Here is a 20,228-nt window from a genome sequence, read left to right as displayed (position 1 = left end):
AGGACATTTTCTCATATTAACACTGACACTGCTCTTAAAACCTACCCTCTCTGGTATACTAACTACGGCTTTATCTCACCCTCTCAGGAAACTGAACTAAGGAGACCAGTAAGAACATCCCAATCCTCAGAGAACTTGTTTCCTAATGCTTATCAACAACCTCTCTAAGCCTTGCTTAATTTATCTGCAAAATGGGGGGAATCGTGTGAGCCTCCCAAGAGTGTTTGTAAGGTTTTAACGCAATGAGCCTGCTAACAGGCCTCAGCTTTGGTCTATTCCTTCCCTTCTTTCTTTGGAATGGTCTCTGATTTAGACCCTCATTTCTGACTACTCAGATCCCTGGCCGGACAGCCCAAACTACGACCCTGGATGTGAATGCGTTAAAATACAAGCAGTCTGTGAGATTCTCTAGAGCAGCCTTCCCCATATGGATGCTATTATCAAGAATTTCAGACACAAGTAGCTTCTGTCTTACTTTTCTCCTTGTCTCAAGCACATATCTGGTGTATAACAGACGCTCAAGAAATATTTACTGTGTGCTGAGGGAACGAATTGGGTAAGAGAACGGGACAAGGGATAAGCGACAAAGAAGCTCACTCACAGCTGAAAGCTCTTAAAAATCTAGGCACTCTAATCAGCACCAAGCATTGTAAAGCTACTCAGAAAATACTCTGGAGTCCTTAAAGTGTCGCGGCATAGAGTCTGGACTCCATTTTGCAGGTAAGATCACCTTTTGGTGGGGGGTGGAGGGTGGTGATCCAAGAGGCGAGTGATTCATTCCTGAGGGTTAGAGACTTGGGATGAGAGCCATGCAACAGCACCTCAGTTCTAGAAACATCTTCATTCGGTGGGAACTTTTTAGCATTCGCCATGGAAAACAATGGAAGAGGGACGAGAGTACATTCTGACCCACAAGAAAGGTCCTGTTTCCCTGGGGTCCCTTTGCCGAAGCAGCCGCCAGTGACTGCTGTCTGATAGCATATCCCACCTCTTGTTAACGACTTTACATTCTGTACAGACCTTCAGACACGGTAAGCTCACCGTGCTCGTGTTGAAACTCAGGAAACACGATCTAGTTCTCCATTCTAGCAGCTCAGGTTTTAAAGGAGATTGCTGAGGTGCCCAGGAAGCTGTTTCTATGCCCGGGGGGCCGCTGAGCAAAGAGGAGGGGTATCCATGAACGCGTGGCTACGGGTCTGGCATAGGAGATTCCTTCTCCGGAGAAACACAGTTCCTATTTTCCTAAACAGTATTATCTATAGCTCTCCTTTCCGTGAGAGCATCTCGCTCTGATGAGTATCTGGTGCAAAGGTCTGACGCCAGTTCCACTGGCCACGGATCCGATCACGAGCCCGACGTGGAACGACCGTCAAGAGAAGGCCAGGATGCCGAACATGCCAGCATCGACCCGCGCAGCCCTCCTGATTGCACAGTTCCCAGTGCCCGGCGGGTGTTGTAACACAGAATAACCCGGCCAGGTCCTGCAGCCGTGACCTCGCGGCTACAACCGTTACCGTAAGCGAGGCCGGGTTCTCTCACGAAGAAAAGGCCGCGGCTGCCCTCCGATCACGGGTTAGAGTGGCTCAGAAGTACCAGCTGGGTTGGATCACTGTTTCGCTCTGATTCAGGGTTCTTTCTCGAAGCCTCAGTTCCAGGCATTCCACAGTGAGGGGGTACGTAGTCAGCTCAAACTTGTTAGCAAAGAGGCTGGGCGAATTGATCAACCACTTCAAGTCCCCGTTTCCATAGATACAAATGCCGTGTACGTAGCGGCCTGCAGAGGAGAGAAGAAACCGTCAGAACATGTCTGGTCTGGAAAGCTGGGGGTGGTGAAGGGGCGCAGTGGCAGAGTGGGGCCTGTCTACTGAGTAGCTAACGCTGTGCCCGGTGCTCTGGGACTCCGTATGACACGGGGTCGTGTCGGCCCGGCCCACAAGGAAGTGAAACCCCTTCTGGAAAGCTAAGGGGGACACATCCGTGCTTAAACAACAGGAGGGTTCAATGATACGAGGCAAGAGCGGCCACAGGCATCGTGAGACGATTCATGTGTTCTGGCCTGAGGGTTATGGGTAGGAAGTTCCAGAAGCGGACGGGTGGGAGAGGTCTTGCTGGGAGGCACCGGTCAGACCTCTTCTTTGAGCCCGGGCTTAGTCTCTCCAAGCGCTTACGTTCGTCTCCTCTTAGAGGAGAATCAACCCCACTGATGTGACATGTCTCCACACGCCAGCTTGACTCCCCTCCCAATCCCCGCCACGTCTTTCCCGTGACACCCACACCACTCCTATTTTTTCAGCGCCCTGGGCGTTTCTCCCCCTTTCTCTCACAGTCCCCACCTCCGGTAGCAACTCTGGCAGCTGCACCTTCAGGATCGTCGCAGAATCTGATCGCTTCGCACCGCGTCCGCTACTCTCATCCCGGCCCGTGCCACCTCTATCTTCCCGCCAGAACTGTCACAATAACGACTGGGTTCTACTGTCCCCACCTCCGCCTGTTGGTATGTTCTCAGCACCACGGCCACGGGGATTGTTCTGCTCGCAAGCACACCATGATGTCTCCTCATCTCATGTGCACGCACAGCCAAAATCCCAGCAATGGCATCGAAAGCTCCTGAGTCTGGCCTTTGACCTCCGGCCCCTTGCTCACCTGATTACAATGCTTCCCAACGCTGCTCATTCACTCCGGCCGCAGTGGCCTCCTTGCTGGCCGCCCCCCAACCCCCCCACCGCACACCAGGCATGTTCTACCCGAGAATCCACATAGTTCTTCCTCCCCAGGCAGCCCCCTTCCGCCAGCTTCCACCACACCTCCCGCAGACTCCCTCTCTCACCACCCCAGGTATCTGCCTCAAGGCCGAGTTCTCAGGGAGGCCTCCTCTGACCCCCTTCCGCCTTCCCCAATTCATTTTTCTCTTGGCTCTCGCTGCCAACGGATAGATTGGTATGTCAGGGCCACGAACGCAAATATTTGGCTTATTGTCTTTCTCCCTGGCCTGGGATGGAAGGTCCGAAGAGCTGGAACCGGAGGCCCTTTTGCTGTCCTCTCTGTCCCAACCTGCATCCGGGACAGTTCCTGGGAAGTATTAGGTGTTGAATCAATAGCTGTTGAATGAAAGGATGGAGACGAATGAGTGGAGAGTTAGTGGAAGGACAGAATTTGGCCGGGCGGGGGGGGGGGGGGGGGGTGGCATCAGGGGCATGGATGGTGGCTTCATTTGGGGAAAATGTGCAGAGGGAGGATTTTCTCTACAAGAGAGAATTTGGTTGGCAAGGGGGTTAGAAAAGGAATGGGAGGAAGTTGAACCCCTTTTCTAGAGGTTTCTTGGCGCGCACTGGAAAGACTACGGTTGACTGACTTAAACTGAAGGGCTGGGCCTTTTGTAATCCCATAAATAGGGAGAGTCTTTGAAGAGTTTTGAATGGAAGAATCAGAGGGTAAATTGGGCTTTAGCAGCATTAATTTTACAGAGCTTTGCAGGGTACAGTTAGAAATCCACCACGAGGCCGCAGTAATAACTTAATGTAAACCAGAGAGCTGGTTCCAAGTTCATGGCGTTGCCATGAGTGGGAAAGGAAGGGTATTTGAAACAGAACAGAGAGACGCTGTCATTAATCATGATTCATTTAATACAGCTGGCAGGAAGCACAATAGAGAGGGGAAATGGATGGGGGACAGAAGCCAGAGTAGTGGACAGTCGGAGATAACTGGGGAGTGAGAACGGAATGCAGGTGCATAAGCACATCCATGCTTAAGAAAACAAAGTGGAGAGACCATTTCAGGGCGCGTGAACTAGAGGCTCACAGACAACGGGGTCTTCAGGCTACAGGCGATCATGACACTGAAGAAGAAGGAAAAGGGCCAGCACGAGGGCACCACTGGGACTCAAGAAAACAAGGGGATCCCTTAAGGGAAACCCGCACATAACCGAGACCCCGGATGGGGACCCTGGTTGTGGGGACGGGTGACTTTTCCTTCTCGGGACAGGAAGGAACAATGAGAAGCGTGTGTCCAAAATACCCTGAGATGGCGGAAAGGGATGGCGTGACAATCCGGTAAGGGGATTTGGGCCACGTGTTTTGAAAGTTCTTCCTCAGGTTGAAACTGTTACCTTTTGGGGTCTGAAAGGCCGTTTGGGCATAGGATTGAGAGTTCAAAGCAAGCAGGAAAGATGAAAAGAAGTGCGTCGGGAAGGGCACCGGGACAGTTCTGGAACAGTCCCCAGCAATGCTCTGGTCAGGGAAACACAAATAGCCAAAAGCAGATGGTGGAAGTGATTCCATGTGTGAGTTGGCCTTGTAGGGTCAAATGGCAGGGGAGCCTGGTTTGTTCGTGAGAACAGCAGGGGACGGCTGATCCAGTATACAGGCCGGATAAGGAGTCCTCAGAAGGATGCTGGCAGAAGGAGGAAGCTGGGAACGTTGAAACTCTGGCAATCCCAATTTTATTTTATTTTATTATTATTTTTTGTAACGTTTATTTATTTTTGAGACAGAGAGAAACAGAGCATGAACAGGGGAGGGTCAGAGAGAGGGAGACACAGAATCCAAAACAGGCTCCAGGCTCTGAGCTGTCAGCACAGAGCCCGACGCGGGGCTCGAACTCACAGACCGGGAGATCACGACCTGAGCCCAAGTCGGCCGCTTAACCAACTGAGCCACCCAGGCTCCCCAATCCCAATTTTAAAAAAGCAAACACATGGGGGACTTAGGTGGTTCTGTCGGTTAAGCAACCGACTCTTGATTTCAGCTCAGGTCATGACCTCAAGGTTCGTGGGTTGAGCCCCGCGTCCGGCCCCACACTGCTTGGGATTCTCTCTCTCCCTCTCCCTCTGCTCTTTCCCCCTCCTCTCAAAATAAATATGTAAACTTAAAATAATAATAATAATAATAATAAAGCAAATGCATTTCAAACAACAACACATTTTAGGTGTGGGATATAGCAATAAACAAACTGGTCAAAAATCCTAACTCTCTTGGGGCTTCACTTCTGTTCTGGGGAGAAAGACAGTAAAGATATAAAGTCTGTAAGTCAGTGAAGAAAACCAGCCGAGTAACAAGAAATTGTAACCAGAGATGGGAGCTCCAAGTTCAAGACCGTAGAGCTAGAGTAGTCTCTGTGATTCTAAGGGCCTATAAAGTAGGTGCGCATCCATGGGTTTGGAACAAATCCACCACTCACGACCAAGGGGGAAAGGTCCGGATTGTACTCCAGACTCGCAGGCACTGTTCTGCCTCCTCTGGGTTATGTCTTTTCTTTTCCCCATCTAGTGGTTTGGGGGACAAACTATTTTTAGGTTCGGAACAATATCAGGCTTTCAGATGTTCACGGGCATCACAGGCACTAAGAGAAGAAAAATGAGACATTTGTCTCAGAGGCTTGGGCTACCCAAGCTGTGTACCCTCTGCAGGTTCCTGGCTTGGAGCTACTCTCATGGGCCCACCTGTCGTGTGATAAGTAAAGGTCCCTATAAAAATGGAAACCTGACTAGCTTGTACCTTGTCTATGGGGTAGGGCCTGGATACAGGTGAGGACAAGGAGAATGAGAGTAAGGTTCTAGGGAGGGGCAGGGCTTGGTGCTGACACACAGTACAGAAGCTTCCGTGGTAGAGGCCAGAGGCGCAAAGTAATGACGTCACAGGGGTCCCTGCCGTGGCGGCTGAAGTCTTCCAGTGTTACAGCTGGAGAGGAGGTGGAGAAACAGATCAGGTGACCACAGCAGTCCCACAGGGAGGATGACAGGGTTACAGGAGGACTGTGGAAAAGGCAAGACATCTCAAGTATTGGGACCTCGACTAATGACGATGGTCTCTTTTCTAAAGAAGTCCCCCAGAGATCAAAGAGCAAAGCAACCTTCTCTCCACTCTCTTCCTGCTCCAAGGAGGGCAGGCTGTGATGAGAATGCAGGCAGGGGGCGGGAGATGTCCTGTGGGGAAAATGTTGGCTGATTAAGATGAAGATGTTGGAGAGCAGGGTGTATGGGACGTGAGGGTGTTGCCATCTTCAGCGGATGGGGACCTCAGGAAGACATGAGAAGGGGGTGCGGTGTAAATCTGAGACAGAGCCTTTAAAGAGGAAATCAAGTGAAAATGAGGTCACACAGGATGGGACCTGATTCAATATGGGTGGTGTCAGTATAAAAAGAGATTGGGACAGAGACGCACACAGAAAGAAGACCACGTGAGGACCCGGGAAGAAGGCGGTATCTCTAAGCCTCTCAGAAGAAACCAAATTTACAGACCCCTTGGATCTCGAACTTCGAGCCTGCAGAACTGGGAGGGAATAAGTTCCTGTTATTTAAGCCATCCGGTCATTCATCCTAGTGAATGAATACCATGCTGAGTAGGTACCAGACAGTGTGAATGGAACGTATGCCAGGGCTGATAAAAACGCTTCTTTAGAAAGTTCTATTGCAGGGGCACCTGGGTGCCTCAGTCGGTTAAGCGCCTGACTCTGCGTTTCGGCCCAGGTCGTGATCTCACGGTTCTCGGGTTGGAGCCCTGCGTTGGACTCTGTGCTGGCAGCGTGGAGCCTGCTTGGGTCTGTGGTGAGACCATGACGTCACTTCTCATCCTGACCACTTCCCCTCCTAACCACCACACTCCCAAAAGAAAGAGAAATAAATCATGTGAAGACAGCAGAAACCAGCAAGAAAATACCATTATAAGTCGAGCCCACCTCTCAACCCCCTCAGGAATCATGAGCTGGAGCATGTCGGCGAGACCCCGAAGTCTCCTTTTCAAGGCCCATGTCTTAAAGCCTCTAGCTACTCCGGGAACTCGGATTGTTTTAAATACACAAGCAGTTCCGTCCGCGAGAACCCCTGTATTCCACAGCTACCTCCATGCCAACACCAACAAGCAGTGTGGCCTCAAAGAGTGAAGTGAGTGCCTCACCATGGCAGCCGCCGTGTTTATCTTCCATGTCGATCCACTTTATAGCCCTGAGGTTACCGGTCCACGATGCATTTGGCATGGAGCCCGGGACACCTGCAACATTGATAAGGGAGAAAAGCAGACATGAGAACCAAGACAGAAGGGTGTCGATCGCATCAGTGAAGCCTCCACATCATGTTCACTTTTTCACTACGTTATCTTTCGCGTTAGATTTTCCATCACTGGTGTAAGACCTCAGAAGCTCGTGGTGTGAGTAGCTGATGATTATGAGCTCTGCCTTGCTACCAGTAAAAATACATATGCACATATAGGTGGTTTTTCATAATGTGTGCCCAAGCCTGCAAAATAGAGGTTAAGAAATACCGTAGCAGGAAACCATAATGCAGATGGACAAGTTGAGGAGTTTGGGGTCATCTCTCAATGGCCTTGAGCTGAATTCACTTTCAATCCTAATATTACAGCTATTTCGGACTTTCCACATGACCTCGATCTTAAAATGAAAGCTCAGGAAACAGGCCACCCTAGGTGCTAAGCACTAATTAAGTGAACTTGCAGTATGAGGCATACAGAAGGGAAATATCTTGCTTACTACATATAAACTCAAACAAATCCCTTAACACACGATCCTTCTTTATTTGTTAAAGTGCTTCTTGAGCATTTGGTGTTGCCGAGCATTGTGTGAGGCCCTGGGAACAGAGAGAGAGGAGACAAGACGTGATTGCCAGTCACCCAAAGAAGATGAACAGTTGACCCCAAGCAGGAAGTTGTGAGCTTTGAGTTTTTCCTAGGAAGACTGGTGTGCCCTGACCTCCCCAACTTCTCTATTTCTTTCAGGTGTTCTTTTGGCCAGACGTTTAGTTGCCGACCCACTACCCAATTAGTTACCGGATTCACCTTTGAAAAGTAAGAAGCCTTGAAAAGAGGAGAGGACAGCTCTAGAGGTTGCCATCTTGCTAAGCAGGGCTTTTCCTCCTTGGCATTATTGACACTCTAGGCTGGATAATTCATTGTTGTAGGGCCTCTCCCGGGTATTGTAAGATAGCAGCATCCCTGGATTCCACCCACCAGATGCCAGTAGTACATGCCCCCCAGTTGTGACCATTAAAAACATCTTCCGGTGTTGCCAAATGTCCCCGGGGTCGGGGGTGGGGGGCAGAACTGCCCCATTTGAGAAACACTGTGCTAAACTATTTTAAATAACCCTCTCTATCTCAGTAACTTTTGCCTACTCCTATCGAATAGTTTTACCCCAAGGTTCCCATCATTGGAAAATAAGTACGTGGGAATCAAATGCAAATACAACAAAAGAAGAAATATTTTGCTTCATAAGAGCTCCGGCAATTTTCACCAGTGCGCAATGTAATCTGAATGTGATTCTAATGTATTGACATAGGTATGACATGTGTACTCAAACAGTAACAGTCCCTCCCTACAAATTCTGGTAGTCTGAATAATACCACTCCCCTCGACATACGCTCAAAGAAGTCCGAACCCTAATCTCTGGAACCCGATAATATGTTATGTTACAGGTGAAAGAGAATTCAGTTTGCTAATCAGCTGACCTTAAAATAGGGAGATTATTTTGAATTATCAAGGTCAGTGCAATGCAATCACAAGGGTCTTTAACAGTGGAAGAGGGAGGTAAAGAGTTAGTCTTTTTTTTACTATTTAAATGTAGAGGAATGGGGTAAGGACCACGGTCATTAGAAGCTGAAAAAGGCCCAGACCCTACAGAAAGGAACAGAGACCAGCCAACGTTTTGGTTTTAGTCTGGTGAGACCGTGTCAGAATTCTGTCCTACAGAACTGTATCATAATACATTTATGTTGTTTAAGCTGCTAAGTCCGTGGTAGATTGTTACAATGGCAAATAGAAAACTAATACACATACTAACTAGACAAAAACTTACTCAAGATGATAAGTATTTTTTCATAAGAAAAAAGAAACTGGGCAAAACCAATAATTTTCAAGAAGTTTAAGTGGATGGGCACATAAACATGTTTCCTCTTTAAAAACATTAATAAAAATGTGATTTTCAGAAGAAAAAAGCTCTGTTCTTCTGCCCTGATGTCACATGATAATTATATGATGCTCTGAATCAAGAATTGTACCAAGGTCTCCCAACCAAAATTAAATTATGCAAGCCTTTCCTGTAAATAGCATGAATCCTTACCCCCAAGGGCTCACTATAAGACTGATTCTTTTTTTCTTGTTGCCAAACTTGAAAAGTTTGCTTATAAATCTTGAGTAGTGAAGAAAAACACTATTTATTAAGCAATAATTTTTCCTATTGCTTTGATTTGCATTTATTACTTTAAAAACTACTTTAGCATTTGCCTTTCCCAAAAGAAACTTCTTTATTTTGTTCTTAGTACACATTTTAAAAGAATTCAGAATAAAACTTGCCTTGGTTGAGTTGGGGGTTGGGGGGAGGGCCGTCCAGAAAACAAAGAGATAATTTGGTATATTTAATTGTGTCAGCAAGATTAGCTGACCTGGACGTGATTTTTTTATGATTATTTGTTTGTTTATTTGTTTTTATTAACTTTTTTTTTAGGGGGGGAGGGGCAGAGAGAGAGGGAGACAGAAACTGAAGCAGGCTCCAGGCTCCGAGCTGTCAGCCCACAGCCTGACCTGGGCTTGAACTCACGAAACACAAGATCACGACCCAAGCCAAAGTTGAATGTTCAACTGACTGAGCCACCCAAGTGCCCCTACATCGATGTGATTTTTATGAGTCTATTTTGATTAAATAACTACAGCAGAAGAGGATGAAGAACGCATTGCCATGAGAAAAAGTCCCTACCCTCCTTTACATTACATTTTTTTTTACAAAACGAGATATTTTTTCCCTCTCCTTTTCATTAATACTGTTCACCAAAAACTGACTCTTCCTCAGAAATACATTCCTTATTCTAGAGATAAGATGGTGACATTTACAATTAATGACTGCTGTCTTTTTTTTTTTTTTTTCTTAATGTTTATTTTTGAGAGAGAGACAGAGGGTGAGCAGGGCAGGGGCTGAGAGAATGGGAGACACAGAATGGGAAGCAGGCTCCAGGCTCTGAGCTGTCAGCACAGAGCCCAACACGGGGCTCAAACCCACAAGCTGTGAAATCATGACCTGAGCTGAAGTCAGATGCTTAACCGACTGAGCCACCCGGGCGTCCCATAATGGCTGCTTTAATGTCTTTAAAGTAAACACATAGCACGTGTGAACCTCCTGCTCATGAAATTATAAACCTCAACTTCTATACTTTCTGTTTAATGACAAATCTCCAACATGCCTGTTTAAATACTACTCATATTCGTGCCTACAAAAATTATAGTTTGAAAAATAGAATCGGAAAGGGGCGCCTGAGCGGTTCGGCTGGTTGAGTGTCAGACTCTTGATTTCGGCTCAGGTCATCATCCCAGGGTTGTGGGATCGAGCCCCGAGTCAGGCACTGCACTGAGTGTGGAGCCTGCTTGGGCTTCTCTCTTTCACTCTCTCTTTCTGCCCCTCCCCTGTTCACGCACACGCGCTCTCTCTCTCAAATACATAAAATGAAAAAAAAAATTGAAAGGAAAAAAGTAGAACCAAGGAGACAGACAAAGTCAAATTCTATTTTGTCTTTTCTTGCAAAGAATCCTTCCTGAGGCACAGGAATAACTGGCAGGAGTGGGCAGAGCCCCTAGCGTTGCAAGTGTGGTGGTTGTCGGACTGGGCACCCCCTTGTTAGAAATGCAGACTACCAGGCCCCACCCAGACATCCTGCACCAGAATTGGCATCTTCACAAGATCCCCAGAGGAGCCTGGCACACGAGAAAGTCTGAGAAGCCCTGGGCTATCACCGACATTGCAAAGAGGACAGAGTTCCTGTGTCTCCTCGCCTTGAGGTCCCTCCCTCAGCCTTCAGCAGGTTTCCAGTTAGCTTCTCTCTCCCCTTTCCTCACACTTTGCCCTTGGGAAGGAATCCCGTACTGTGTACCTTCCATCCTTTGGTTAATTTAACAAACTCGTCCCCATGGCCGGGAATACGTGTGTTTGAGAAGACCTCTCAAGTCACTTCCTTGGAGACGATCAGCCTCCTCCATGTGAGGAGAAGCCATGTTGAACAGAAGACCAGTCTGCACTGTGCCTTGACCTCACAGCATTTGGCCCACCGGGGATTTTCAGTCAATGTTAAAGGGGTCAATGAGTGCCCATGGTCAAGGGTTGCCCCTCAACTCGGTCTTCAGAGATGGCGGTAGGACCCCTTAGCTTGGGTGTCGACAGGACAGGCCTGCTTGCCACCTTGGTTTTCCAACAGGCCACTGTACTTTAAGGTGTAATCAAGTTCTACCTCTTGATATCAAAAAGTACTTATTCAATTCTCTCAGCCAAGGCCAACCAGCTTCAGTTTGCCTTCCAGCAATTGTTTAAGTGGCCACCAATCACTTATTCTCCACATCCGTCCTACTGGTGCAACTAGCTTCGGGAAGTGATAAGACCCTCAACAAGACTTCTGGTCACAGCTCGAATATCAGCTCAATGTGAATACTTTGCAGGCATCGCTTGATTATTATTTTGAGGAGATAATGGCAAGCAAGAGATTGAATGGTCTAAATGTGCCATGTGACCACTATTCAGTAATTGAAGGTGCCTTGGGTTAAAACATACATGGAGACCCCAAAGCTACTGATCCCATCACTTGGGCCAATATCCAGATGCTCCTTCTCTTCTAAAAGTGTCCACTAAGCATAACTATTTCCTGTTTTTCTCCCAGAGATTGACCCAAGGCAGAATCATCTACCACCCCCCTCCCCATGGAATACACTGGCCTGTCCGCTGGGATTGGGGAACTTAATTATTATCCCAGCTTTGTTGCTAACCAGCTATGTATGCTGGAACACCATTTAACATCACACAGTCTCTCTTTCAAATGAAGCATAGATCACATCAGTGGTTGTTCAACCTTTTACACATTTTTTAAAATTTTGTTTTATTTAATTTTTTTTTGAGAGAGAGAGAACACACACATGCAAGCACAGGAGGGACAGAGGGAGAAGGAGAGAGAGAATCCCAAGCAGGCTCAGTGCGGAGCCTGACTCCAGGCTTGATCTCACAACCATGAGATCATGACCTGAGCCAAAATCAAGAGGTGGGACGCTTAGTCCACTGAGCCACCCAGGCGCTCTGATTTTTCAACCTTTTAGATTGCAATCTACAGAAAAACAATTTATTTTATTTTATTTTCAGAGAGAGAGAGAGAGAGAGCACAAGCTGGGGGGGGGGGGGGAGAGAATCCCAAGCACACTCCAAGATGTCAGCGCAGAACCCAAAGTGGGGCTCGAACTCACAACTGTGAGATCGTGACGAGCAGAAATCAGGAGTCAAATGCTTAATCCACTAAGCCACCCAGGCACCCCAAAACAATCGTATACCATCATATGCATATATACATATGTAAAGTAAATGAAAGTTTCGCAAATTACTCAGGCTTATTACATGTAAGTAAGGCACTTGTTTATTTTATGTTATTTTTTCATAATAAAATTCTGGTCAAACCGACTCAAGTGATTTCTGGAACCACTAAATGGGAAATAGTGCTGTTTTAAAAATACTGTACTGGGGGAACCTGGGTGGCTCAGTCGGTTAAGCTTCCAACTCTTGGTTTCAGCTCACGTCACTTTCTCACAGTTTCATGAGTGTGGGCCCCACATCAGGCTCCGTAATGACAGTGCGGAAGCTGCTTGGGATTTTCTGTCTCCCTTTCTCTCTGTCCCTCCCCCATTCTTGCTGTCTCTGTCTCTCTCAAAATAAATAATAAACCTTAAATTAAAAAAAAACATAAATAAAAATACTTTACTTGATGACTGTGTCATTATAACTGCTGTTATGATTATGATTATTATTGTGCAGGATTCTGGGAGGGTAGTTATGAGGTATTATGGATAAAGTCTACCCTCCATTCCTAAGCGTCCTAGGAAGGGTCTATTTTGCATTATTTCTAGGAAGGGGCAAACAGAATACACCGATATTATCAGAGGAACCATCTTAAACTATAAAATCCAATTCTCTGATTTGCTCTTCATAGGCTAATGTAAACAAAAGATTTGAGATAAATTTACAGAGTAACCAAGACTGTTTTTCTTGGAGCTTAGCCATTATTAGTCAAATAAGTGCATTTGTTGAATAAATGAACATGGTCCTTTGAAATGCAAACTTTATTTATATTGACTTGACTTTCTCCTTATTGTTCTTAGGCAGTGCAGGTCTCATTTTGCGAGACCTCCATGTGGTAACAATTCCAGCAACTGCTTACTCCTTAAGCTCAGATATGTACTTTTCAACTTACCAAATTTTGTTTTTACGTGTCAAAAGTCAATGCTAATGCCAATGTACAGACAAGGGTTTTCTCACAAGTTAATGGTGGTGCTGTAAATCGGCATGACTCTGGAAAATCACTTTAGAAATACGTGGGGAAAGTCACCATCGCCCTCAATTCCCTTTGGCCCTTTAAACCAATAGCTTCACAATAAGCTAAGGAGATCATTTTTTAAGTGTTTATATATGAAGGTGTTTATTTTGACATTATTTATACATAATGATTAACATCACAGGCTCTCAGGTCACAGTCAACATTTCAAATCCTTATCTCTGCTATTACTGGCCGGGTGACGTTGAACAGTTGGGCAATCTCTATAAGACATCACACACTAATCTTCAAAACCTCACAGGGTTTTGTTAATGTTAAATAAAATAATGTATGTGTTGCGCTTAGCACAGTGCCTGGCATACTTGAAATAAATGGTTGAAAACATAATCTATTAAAATCATGGGGACAGGGTAGCTGTGGCAGAGATGGCTTCTTTACTATAACCGGAAGCAAGTTTACCAACTTCGGCGCTACTGACATTTGGGCTGGATAATTTGGGCTCTGGGGACTTTCCTGTGCACTGGAGGATGTATATATACCAGCATCCCTGGCCTTTACCCACCGGATGCTACAAAGCACCATCCCTGTGCCTCCTACTCCCCACTCCCCACCCCCCCACCCCCATGACGACCCAAAACGTCTCCAGATGTTGCCAAATGTCCCCCAGAGGGCAAAACTGCCCCTGACTGAGAACACAAAATTGTCCACTATTAATAAAATCTCGAACAAATATTTGCATGTAAAATGACCATATAGTTTTTAGTTTATAAAACTTTCTTCAATATTTTATATTTTTAATGAGTTTATTTACATACCTCTGAGACTTATCTGCTTTGCTGACCTAGGAATTGTACTTGTGAATATTTTAAGATTAAAGCAACAAAAGAAAAAGATGCACAGTGTTCAGTGGTGATTCGCCTTCACAACAACAACAACAACAAAATGGAAAATTATCTAGGAAGTGGGAAATGTACCGTTAAGTAACTTGTAGCCTTTTGTCTCATTGTTAATTACGGTCATATTTAGCCATAAAAAAATACATTTTTGGTTGTTGTTCATTAATCACTTAGGATCTGTAACACACAAACTTACTAAAAGAGATCCTGCTTTGTTTCAGGTGGATGTTTTCTAGAGCTCTGCAGTCTGAGACAATGGCATAGTATCCTTAAAACAACATCACCGCATTCAGCTCAGATAATTGCCAACAAACTGACTCACCTTTGGTTGTAAAAGGAAAAGATGAAATGAGTAAAGGAAAAAAAAAACCCAGAATTGTATTTTATTTTTTTTAATGTTTGTTTATCCATCCTGAGAGAGAGAAACAACTGGAGGGAAGGGCAGAGAGAGAGGGGGAGGGGGAGAGCGGGGGAGAGAGAGAGAGAGAGAGAGAGAGAGAATCCCAAGCAGGCTCTGTGCTATCACAGCCCTACACTGGACTCGATCCCAGGACCCTGGGATCATGACCTCAGCCAAAATCAAGAGTCAGATGCTCAACCGACTGAGCCACCCAGGTGCCCTTAAAAAAACCGGAATCTTAGACTCAAAAGGCTTTTAGAAATTTTAGTATGTTTCAGTATTTTAATATATTCCTTCTCATTGGCATGCCATGTAAACTAGAGCCTAGGAAATTTAAGTGAATTGCCCAGGAGTGTGGATGTGCTAAATACCTTGTTGATTTTGTTTCAAGATAATTCACCCAATTATTCAGTTTTCCTGAATGCTTCCTATGTTCTAGAATAGATGCTGAGGGTAGAGCTATGAACGAGATGTCCTTGGAGCTGTTGGCCTAGAGTATTCAGAAATTATATATTTATTAATATTTTTCTGAGTAGCCCGAACCCTCCCCTCAAGAGGGGAGGTGTCGGATTACTTTGAACTGTCTGCCCTGTGTCTGTTTTTTCAAGCCACTTGGAGATGCTAAACCCACCAACCACTCATCCCCGACAAACAAAAGCAAATTCACACTTGGCCATCATCCCAAACCTCTCCGGTGGGTGCCCATTCCACCTCTTACTAGAATTCTGTCTCCTCGCTCCGTTTCTCATTTTACCGCTGCTTCTGCTCCCCCTGGACCCAGTTTAACATTTATCTCCTCTCCCAAAAGCTTGACTCTCACCTAGCATGTTTAATTTCTTGCTTTGGATGGCCGCCAATCAAGCAGCTCGCCCCAGCGAGCTCCCCAGAACCGAAATTATAGATCACATTCAGGCCACTTGGACCACATTATAGGTCACATTCAGCCAGGGCGATGCCAGAATACTGACCAGGACGCAGAAGGACTGTTGCCATCTTGTCCCCAGACTACAAACAGCAAACTGGCCGCATGCGATCGATCGTAGGCCTGTTCGGTTCAACCCTCACAGAAGTGTGGGTTGAACACTGAAAAAGAAAAAAAGAATTTCCCCACGGAAGTTTAGATTGCCAGTGTCCCTGGACAACAATTCACTGGGGCTTTGAGAAGCCGGGGGTTCTCCTACTGCCCTGTTCCCCACCATGCTTCACTCACTCGTATTGTCTACCTGGCCCTGTCAACGCGTAGTTTGTAAAAGTGGGTTCCCAGACCTCGCCTTTCACCTTGCCCACCTCATCATGCATCGCTGTCCACGCACACCTGGCGGTCTTGCCACCCTCGGGGGAATTCCTAAATTGGTCTCCCATTTTCAGCGGTCAGGGGTAAGGCTCAGACATTAATGTTTTTCAACACGTCCCCATAATCTGAAGGTGTAGCCAGGGTTGAGAGCACCTGTTTTTCACAGAATATTTTATTGAACATCCCTTCATAGGGGTAAGACTTTTTAGCTTCTAAAACGCCACGCGTTGTGCCTCAGTAAGGAGAGATTTTCTTTTTCACCAAGGAAAGCAAGTTAAAGTTTTAGAGACTCTAAAAGTACAGAACACTCCAAAGGGACCAGTTATGTTCCAGCTGCCCAAAATTAGTCATCGTGGCACCTTTGCCTTGTGAATATTTCCTTCTTGTCCTCTTAAAAATATTATCCTATCGTTGGTGAAAAATTGAACCCTGGTTATGGGAATGGAGCCATATAATGCGTAAAAGCACAAAGAACAAAACTGAAAAGTTAACACAAAACCCAACACCACAGCATCCTACACCTACTGGTAACAACCATTACGAAAACATTATTTCACAAGAAACAACAAGGGTTGGTGAGGATATGGAGAAAAAGGAACCCTCTTGCACTGTTGGTGGGAAAGCACACTGGCACCGTGTCCTCAAAGGTTTAAAAATGGAACTACCTTATGATCTAGCAATTCTGCTACTGGGTATTTACCCCCCAAATGCAAACACATTAATTTATGCACCCCAGTGTTTATAGCAGCATTATTTATAAAGCCAAATTACAGAAGCAGTCCAAATGTCCATCAGTTGATGAACGGGTATATCTACATATGAAGGATTATTACTCAGTCATAAAAAAGAATGAAATCTTACCATATGCCATGACAAAGGTGGAACTGGAGGGTGAAATACAGAGTGAAATAAGTCAACCAGAGGAAGACAAATACTGAATGATTTCACTCATGGGGAATTTAAGAAACAGAACAAATGCGCAAAGGGAAAAAAAAAGAGAGAGAGAGAGAGAAATCAAGAAGCAGACTCTTCACTATTGAGAACAAAGTGATGGTCACCAGAGGAGCAGGGCTTGGGGGGGTTGAATTAAATAGGGGATGGGGATTAAGGAGGGCACTTGGGATGAGCACCAGATGATGTATGGAAGTGTTGAATCACTATGTTGTACACCTGAGACTAATGTAGCAATGTATGTTAACCATGGGATTTCTTTTTTAAAAAGAAAAAGAAAACATTATTTCATAAAGCATCTTCTTAGACAAATAAATATTTCCATGTCACCTTAAGATTTCAACATAGCGGGGCACCTGGGTGGCTCAGTCGGTTAAGCATCTGATTTCGGCTCAGGTCATGATCTCGTGGTTCATGAGTTCGAGCCCCACATCGGACTCTGTGCTGACAGCTCAGAACCTGGAGCCTGCTCCAGATGGTGTCTCCCTCTCTCTCTGCCCCTCCCCTGCTCGTGTTCAGTCTCTCTCTCAAAAATAAGTAAAAACATTAAAAAAAAAAAAAAAGACTTCAACATACCTATTAACTAGTTGACTAACCTATATTGGATAATGATTGCAAATAACCCCACACAAGTGGCTTTTACCATTGAGATATATGGGTTGGGTTTCCTTAAATGAGTCTAGGCATTCCCTACGCACGTGTTTACTGCTTTCTAAGGTTTATCAATTCAAAAAACGGTTACCTTAGGACTGAAGTTTTATTAGATTCTAGAAACTTGAGAGATTCTGTTATTTGCAGCATGTGAACATTAAGTACGGTAATTTTCTCTGTGATCTATTTGTTTAGACGTGTTTGTTTAGAGCTCCGTTCCCTTACATGATAAAGATTTCTCGTCAGGGCCATTTGCTATTGGAATCAACTGAGTATAGCATGCCCTGTACTGCTGTGTTGTCTGGGAAGAGGTTCTCAGCAAATCCATTAGACGAATTTTCATCTTGCCCAGGACACAGGGCCTTCTTCACCTTCAAAACAAGGCACCAGGCTACACCCAGTTGGACGTACATCAAGAATTCATTTGCAAGTGGTAGAATATTTCCTCCAATTCCTTGTAAAAGCAACCAAATAAAAACCATGCCTGTTTAGGACTCTTGTCTGATTTTAATCCCTATTTTCAACCCAAGACAGGTCCAGAGGAGCTGAAGGTCCCTGATAAGTTGCATTTGTTGCTGCACGTACTGGGGTGTATATACAGGTTGCCAATTCTGGGAATTAAGTGCCTATCTATAGCAAGCCTAATCTTTTATACAGAACGGGACAAGTAGTTCTTCTGTTTACAGTATTCTTCTGCAAAAATGAGAAACATCTAAACAAACTTTCAAAAGAGAACGAACACGGGAGGAAGAGTCTTGGGATGTGCCCCGGATACATGGGGGAGGACCTCCCCCCCACCCCTACCCTGCCACCCCCTCACCCCATGGAGTTTGCAGCTGTTTTTAGAAATACAGAAAGCCACAGAGTAGGCCTAGCATTTCTTCTGGAAACATCTCCTGAAGCTGAACATTTGGATAAAAGGCACTGGGCTGCAATTAGAAGTTACACAGCAACCCAAAGAAAGGCAGAAGTAATTTATGGGGGTGGGGATGGTTGTCACTTTTGGAAGTGACGGGGTTTTTTGGAGTACCAGCCTAACATGGGTTCTTGTGATGGTTACTCAGGTAAGGATCAGTTTGAGAGTTCAGTGGTCAATTCTAATAAGTGCAGTTTTGTCTATATGCAAAAGTTCAATAAAAAGTTTAAGAAAGTGGGGCGCCTGGGTGACTCAGTTGGTTAAGCGTCTGACTTCGGCTCAGGTCATGATCTCGCGATTTGTGGGTTTGAGCCCCGCGTCGGGCTCTGTCCTGACAGCTCGGAGCCTGGAACCTGCTTCGGATTCTGTGTCTCCCTCTCTCTCTGCCCCACCCCTGCTTGTGCTCTGTCTCTCCCTCTCAAAAATAAATAAAACATTAAACCAGTTTTTTTCAGTTTAAGAAAGTTATAGAATGTGTACGAAGGTGATAAAATAAAATGTGAGCCAAAGAAACGTTGGCCCCTTCAGTTCCTTGCCCTTGTCTCTCGTCCTCCGCCCAGAGTCGTTTTAGGAATGGAAGTGCCAGTTTTGAGTTATCCAGGTGTGAGGTTTTGAGGCCTCTATTCTTAAGGACTTGATACTGGTGTTTTCATTTGTGCGGTCGTTATTTTCAGTATTTTAGAAACTCTGAATTATGGACATATTTAGATCAAGACCAATAACTAATATCCTTAATTCATAGTAAGAGATACACTCTTTTTTTTTTTTAATGTTTATTTATTTTTTGAGAGACAGAGAGAGACAGAGCATGAGTGGGGGAGGAGCAGAGAGAGAGGGGGACAGAATCCGAAGCAGGCTCCAGGCTCGGAGCTGTCAGCACAGAACCTGACTCAGGACTCGAATTCACGAACCGTGAGATCACGATCTGAGCCGAAGCCGGATGCTTAACCGACTGAGCCACCCAGCTGCCCCAAACTCTTTTTTTTAATGTTTATTTATTTTTGAGAGATAGAGAGTGTGTGTGAGTGAGTGGGGGAGGGGCAGAGAGAGAGGGAGGCAGAGCATACAAGGCGGGCTCTCTGCTGTCAGCATAGAGCCCAGTGTTGGGCTCGAACCCACAAACCGTGAGCCAAAGTCAGACCCTCAACCGACTGAGCCACCCAGGAGCCCAGTAAAAGATAAACTCTAAAGTCATCTACAAATCCAGACAAATCCTCTTCTGTATGAGTTTTTTTGTTTGTTTGATTTTCAGTAGGCTCCACGCCCAATGTGGGGCTTGAACTCATAATCTGGATTAAGGGTCCCATCCTCCACTGACTGAGCCAGCCAGGTGCTCCCTGAATGAGTTCTGATAAGAGATCATATTGGGATGTTGTGACGTGCTCATTAGGCTGTTCTTGTATGACTAACTGAAAGGACTCACAATGGAAGTTTTGTGAGTCGGTCATATGTGTTTCTGGAATAAAAGTGGAATTCAGTTTTTGTTATTCTTCCAATTAAGTTTGTGACATTCCCTCTATTTAAAGATCATCCTTGACTTGCAATGGGGTTAAGTCCCAATAAACTCACTGTAAATTGAAAATATCAAGTTGAAAATACATTTAATACACCTAACCTATGGGACTTCAAAGCCTACCCTAGACTACCTTAAATATGCCTAGAATGCTCATATTGCCTACGGTTGGGCAAGATCATCTAACACAAAACTTATTCGTAATACAGTGTCGACTCTCTCATGTAATTGATTGAGTACTGTATGGAAAGTGAAAAACAGAATGGTTGTGGGGCAGCTGGGTGGCTCAGTCAGTTGAGCGTCCGACTTCAGCTCA

General features: G+C 45.4%; 1 protein-coding gene across 1 annotated transcript in view; it reads right to left on the bottom strand.

Annotated features, from left to right (window-relative positions):
* Positions 1 to 388: 388 nt before the first annotated feature.
* The window catches only part of LOC106972037 (glucosaminyl (N-acetyl) transferase 2 (I blood group)), a 38,061-nt gene continuing 18,221 nt past the window's right edge, over positions 389 to 20,228 (bottom strand). The window contains 2 exon segments of the mRNA XM_015068946.3: positions 389 to 1,774; positions 6,891 to 6,983. Of these exon segments, the coding sequence (XP_014924432.2) occupies positions 1,584 to 1,774; positions 6,891 to 6,983 (284 nt within the window). The 3' untranslated portion in view covers positions 389 to 1,583.

The sequence above is a fragment of the Acinonyx jubatus genome, chromosome B2 (genome assembly GCF_027475565.1).
Source record: "Acinonyx jubatus isolate Ajub_Pintada_27869175 chromosome B2, VMU_Ajub_asm_v1.0, whole genome shotgun sequence".
In the NCBI taxonomy this organism is placed as follows: Eukaryota; Metazoa; Chordata; class Mammalia; order Carnivora; family Felidae; genus Acinonyx; species Acinonyx jubatus.
This window is presented reverse-complemented; position numbering and strand designations above follow the sequence as displayed.